This window comes from Microchirus variegatus (assembly GCF_963457635.1).
Source record: "Microchirus variegatus genome assembly, chromosome: 22".
Lineage (NCBI taxonomy): Eukaryota > Metazoa > Chordata > Actinopteri > Pleuronectiformes > Soleidae > Microchirus > Microchirus variegatus.
In genome coordinates this window covers 8,361,156-8,367,646 of record NC_139823.1, presented here as the reverse complement: position 1 = coordinate 8,367,646, position 6,491 = coordinate 8,361,156, and the positions used below count along the sequence as shown (strand labels likewise).

General features: G+C 34.6%; 1 protein-coding gene across 1 annotated transcript; it reads left to right on the top strand.

The window, feature by feature from the left end:
* Positions 1-1,518: 1,518 nt before the first annotated feature.
* Positions 1,519-2,674, top strand: gcgb (glucagon b; the record flags this gene model as incomplete). Its single annotated transcript, XM_083908812.1, has 3 exons — positions 1,519-1,613; positions 2,259-2,411; positions 2,554-2,674. 3 exons carry the CDS (start codon positions 1,519-1,521, stop codon positions 2,672-2,674), a joined length of 369 nt encoding a protein of 122 aa, XP_083764938.1.
* Between the last annotated feature and the right edge of the window lie 3,817 nt (positions 2,675-6,491).

Here is a 6,491-nt window from a genome sequence, read left to right as displayed (position 1 = left end):
TGTATTTTTTTTGTTCTCCGATGTGTTTTCCGTCTCACTCATATTCTTAAATGCCAGGTCAAACAATTTGGAGACATTTTTGTTTTTTTGTTTACATGCAATGAAAATCCAGTTGCTTGTACTAATGAGCATTTTGTGTTTTATGTGATATCAGAGAATTGTCTTGAAAATATGCCATTTTTATAGCATTCAGCATTTTTTCGTTGTTGTTGAGTAGTATCATTTGTTTTTTGCATTAATGTTGTAATGAAGGTAAAATAAACTTTTATTATTATTGTATTATTGTGTTTCTTGTAAGTGCATGTCAGTGTACATCATACACAGATTTCATTTAGAAAAATGTGATGTAAATGAGAAAGAAGTATACATATATATATATATATATATATATATATGCACATATATATATGCGCATATATATATATATACACACATACACATATGCACAACTTTTTTAAGCAGGAGGATCTGAAGAATGTTTTTAAAAAATCTTGTGTTTATATACACATATATACATGTATATGTATATATATATATATACATATACACACATATATATATACATACACACATATATATGTATATATATATATATACATACACATACATAAATACATATATATATATGCATACATACATACATATATACACAGACATATATATATATATACACACAAATATATATATATATATACACATACATATATACACATATACACACAAATATATATATATATATACACATACATATATACACATATACATATATATACATACATACATTTTTATATATATATATACACACAGTATGTAATTAAGAGTGGATATCCTACTCATGGAATTTCAATGCATTCCTGTTGTAAAAAATAATTATTGGTTGAATATTATTTATATTACAGAATAAGATCCTCTAGATTAATCAACTACCAACCTTAAATAGATTTAAAGATGAAAAAACAATTGAAGAAAAAAAAATACTGCATATTAGATATTTCACTCTGACAGAAAAAGCAAATAACCAAAATATGCCAATAGCTTCCACTTCATGTGACGTGAGAGGCAGTCATTCAAACACATGCAGGTGCAGGATTTATTTGTCAAGGTAAAGGTCATGTTTGATAGCGACACCTAAAGTAGCAGCTTTTACTGAGATGTTAGTACTTATTGTTAAGTCAAATACGCTCAGTGGAGTGAGACGGAAGCTGACTAATAGGTTGAGAGAATCGGAGAGGACATGCTGAGGTTTGTGTGACGAGCGAATCACCTGAGAGAATTCTCCCCAGCTCCGCTATATAAGACTGAGCGCGTCAAAAGGGGGACCATGAAACAGCTGCAGAGGCAAAGACAGAAGAAGGGCAGCGGTCAATTTATACTCCTGATTCTAACACTTGAGGAGCACAGGTAAGAATGTTTATATTTTATTTAAAAAAATCCATAATATTCTGTTAACTTTTATTTTAATGTTCTTTAGTGAAATTGCCTCACAATGTTTCTGCTCATGTTTCAGAGGCTGAAATGATGGAAAGCGCCCACACTTTGGCTGCACTCCTGCTTCTCATCATCATCCAGAGCAGCTGGCAGGTGCCTGACCAGGACACAGATCGAAACACTCTGTAAGATCAACTTTCTTCTTTTTCCTCATCACGATAGCTGGATTAATGCAAAACGACAAGATTCACGTTTTGTTTGTGGCAAGCAAAGAGATTTTAACTTGGCTTTTTAGTGACAGTAATTAGAAACCTCATATTATGATTATTGTTACTATTATAATTCTTTCTGCTGAAATTCATGATGTGAAAAACATTGTGAAAACAATTTAGTAAGGTTTCTTTCTAAAGCCTGTTTTTTTATTATTATTATTTTTCATTGTCAGGTTTTTTTTACTCAAGTAAAAGCTTTGTGCAACTAAATCTTTTAATTCAATCATTCCATGAGAATTAACAGCCAATTATGAACAGTATGAGCATTGATTAGTACAGGGTTTCTCAATCCTGGTCCCGGGGACCCACTGCCCTTCATGGTTTTGATGTTTCCCTGGTCCAACACACCTGGATCATATGTTTGCCAAATCAGCGAGCACTGCAGAACCCTGATAAGGAGCCATTTATTTGAATCAGGTGTACAGTGGGTACCCTGAAGAAGCTGACAGAAGCAGCAGATACAGGCATTTTAAAAACATGTGACAGGAAGTGAAGTTTTCAAAGAGAAAGTGTTTCCTCCTCTGACTTCTTTCAAATTATACGTTTTTTTTTTTTTAGGTCACTGAATGAAAACTCCTTAACTGAACCACTTGTGTTCCCAAACATGAAGAGACACTCGGAGGGAACATTTTCCAACGATTACAGTAAATACCTGGAGACGAGAAGAGCTCAAGATTTTGTACAGTGGCTCAAGAATTCAAAAAGGAATGGGTGAGTGTTTTGTTTCAAATGTCTTGCTTGAATTGCATTGAAATTCTAGCTTGTAATACCAATAGTTTTGGATCAACACTGGTGTAATTTCAATTATTATTCCGGCTTTTGCTCAGTCGCCTTACTGCATTTGTTCCTGCAGGAGTTTATTGAGACGTCACGCAGACGGCACCTACACCAGCGACGTGAGCTCCTACCTGCAGGACCAGGCAGCCAAGGAGTTTGTGTCCTGGCTGAAGACGGGTCGAGGCAGAAGAGAGTAGACTCAATAATGCAGCGATATGACTCTGTGGCCATTCTATGTTTCACAGTGTGTACGAGCCTTTTTTTCTTGGTCATGACTATTAAATTCCCGTGATATGAAGCAATGTCGGCCTTCGGTGGTTGAAGGAAATGTTGTCAAAATGGAAAACACGACGGTATGTTTGAAATGTGTTGTAAATGCTGGGTGAATTTAATTCATCAAGCATTCACATTATTTTTTTTTGAACATTTCACATTTTGATTTGTATTATCCTTCTCATCAAAAATCTCTATAATTCCATTTATTGATTTGAATTGCTAGTTTGACAGTTTGATAGTCTAGATACCTTTTCTTAATATGCAGAAAAATCACATTTAGTTTTCAATAAAGAAATGTGTACAATGATGAGTTCACTCTTGGTTTGACATGGAGCTTCTACATCCGAAGTAATTTCAATAATATTGGTTTTAAAAACAACCATTGGCGTTCTGTCAGTTCTCTTAATCCTCCCATTTATAGAAGCAGAGCAAAATCGATAAACAAGCCTTTTGGGGGGCATGTTCTTTTAAAAAATACTACCTGGCAACAAGACGATTTGTCACCTGTCAGCTGTTCACTGGAGATGAATTTCCCAGTGAAGCTCTGACAGCTCACCAAAGAGGGAAGGCTAAGCTAAATGAACGAATGTTATGTCATTTTTCCAGTTGGACTCAGTGGTGACGACGACTGGGTCGACACACTCGAGATCCTCCTGGCACCGTAAACTATAATCCGCATGAGCCAGCAGCAGCTTGACATGCCGAGGGATGTTCCACATCTCTAAGCTGTCATCTGTAGAACATCAAAACCATCTGTTGATTTGAAAAAAAAAAAAAAAAAAAAAACACGCTCCAGTTCAGGCCAAAATCTCAAAGGCTTGCTTATGAATCTGCATGGCAACTCTGAAACTGAGATCTCTGTGGGATGTTATAGAGAGATCTTTGTATTACACTAATAACCATTCAATTATTAATTCACGGTCTCTTCAACCAGCCGCAATCAAATCGGTGAGCTTAGTTTAGTGAGTAAAGCCATGAGAACCCAACAAAAATAATGTGTTACTGACCACCATGTGAAATTGGAATGATTTAAACAAGTGTTCGAATCAAATTAGACTTCAAATCGTGTCAAATTGTTTGTCAGTTTGTCAGTCATGCCCTTTCTCGCTCCCTCTTTCTCTACGGTTTTCGTTTCCTCATCTTGAGAAAATTTAAATTAAACTAAGTTCAGCCAATTATTTTCATCATGTCAAACTTTGGAAGTTGAAGATTGACTGTATGTGTGAAAACAACAAGTGAGACAAAAGTGCTCGTAAGAATTTATTACATTTGGAGAACACTGACAATACAACCTCTTTAGGGGTTAAATGGCTTCATGAAATAGCTTATTTATTTATGACACAGTCCATGTACAAACTTAAGTAATAACATACTCCAAGTGTCTGTTAGGCTACAATGTATTCTGAAGCAATTATTTAATTACACCAAAACTATATTTTCTCATATAAATATATATTGGAATATTGATATATTTTTACCAAAAAGCATTGGTTTTGAACAGATGTACATTATACTGTTCTTTGTAAATACTTTACAGCATGTAATCTCTGGTTAATTTAGGTTTGCAAGGTAAAGTTTTAGACTTTATTTAAAGCTGTCACATAAGAAAAAGGTGCATATTGCAGAGGGGTTTCCATGCACATCCATGCATGGCTTTTCAGAAACACTGTGAAAAATCCCAGAAGAAATCTCAGATTTATCTTAACAATCAGACCTGGAAAAAGTATGTGGAATAATTATATGAATAAAAGGATCCAATGGAATGATAATGTGTACAATATGTAGACAAGACACAAACTTCAAGACTGAATACTCTTGGCAAGACCAGCATGTTCCATTTTTGCAGTTTAGTGCCGCACACAGAAGTACAAACTGACAACAAGAAAATTGTAAAGTAGGTTTCACTGGTTGAAGAACAGACAGAACTATTTATGATGCATAAAATACCACACACACATACAGTAGGTTTACCAAAAACGTATTTGAAGGATTTATAAACCACAGTACACAACGTAGATTTGGTAACAAAGACAACGGAGACTCACAACATCATCCTCCATCTTTCTCTCATTTCATATGGAAGATCTTGTTAATTTAAGAGATGAAATTTCACCGATTTCAAAGTGAAAGTGTTTGTTTTGATATTGAATGATGATGTACTTCACAGCAATAAGTCCAAATTTGCTAAATAATAATGTGGACAACTGTACAACCAAATGTCGTAATTATCACCATTATAAAAATATTTCTTATGTTGTATCATGGCGCTGGCAGCTGTGCTTCAGTTCATGATAACATGATAATCAGTCAGCCATGAGTTTGACACCCCAGAAAAATAATACATAAAACTGTGTGGCAATGATGTATGAGGTACGTACGCAAAGTTGCATTCGGCGTGAAGCCTGTTTATAGGAGACATTGTTATATTATTGTGCTATTAATGCTTGCAAAACCTTGTAAAATGTAAAACCACAATAGTTTTTGTGATAGAAAAGAGATAAATCCCCCTGCACAGACAAAAAATGTAATGTACGCAGGTGCTGATCATTAACAGGAACCATGACACTCTGACATGACATTTAGCCTGTGTCATCTTCAGGATTACTCAATTAGACAAGTGTTCACAGCTGAGCTAAATAACAGATCACGTGACCAATCACAAAATCACTTTTGTTGGCAACACCTGTGTAGAAAGCGTTCCATCTAAGCAGTACGCATTAATATAATTTCCAAACATCACAACTCTAACTCAAATGGTCACACAAATACAAATTGGACTCATGCTATGACAAGAATAATAAACAATAAATCATACGGACTGTTCCTCTGAATCACAAGGGGGGAGATGCTCATGTCTGAGCCTAATTAGTCCAATTTGCCTCAGTCAGTAGATGTTTTTTGTTTTTGGTTGTCATAGCATATAGGTGATGGATTAACCCCTTCAAACCAGACGTTGATTTTTACAAAACCTTGTGTAGTGGAATCATTTTTGGAAATAATCATGCTAACTGCTTATGTTTGTTTCAGGTGTACACATATTTTGGGCAGGTGGGGAATTAGTTTCCCCAAAGGGCCACATGAGAAACATCAAATATTAAGGGGCCAGACCAATGGCTAAATTCATTTCAATATTAATTTTGATCCCTATATATACATACGCACACGTACATATGAATACATACATATGTATACGTACATGCATACATACATACATACATACATACATACATATGTATACGTACATGAATACATACATACGTATACGTACATGCATACATACATACGTATACGTACATGCATACATACATATGTACACATGTATGTATGCATGCATATATATATATATATATATATATATATATATATGTGTACGTATATACATATATATATACACACACATATATATACATATATACATATACACTAAAAAAGCAGCATTGTATTGTTTAGGTATACATTGGGCAGCATACAAACACGCAATTAGCACAATTAATGATAATTCACATTTTATATCTGTGTATCAATAATAAAATAATATTATTCAACTAACTATTGAAAAGAAGAAGAAACATACCACGGACATCGTTGTTAACGTTGCTTCCGACTCCTTTGCCCGCTCTTCATCAGAGAAGTTCTTGTGTTTCTCCTCGTGTTTGGTGGCGATTCAGATTATAATCCTTAAACGCAGCGTGTACTTGTGTAACACAAACTAAGCACACGGCTTCACATTTTACTTCT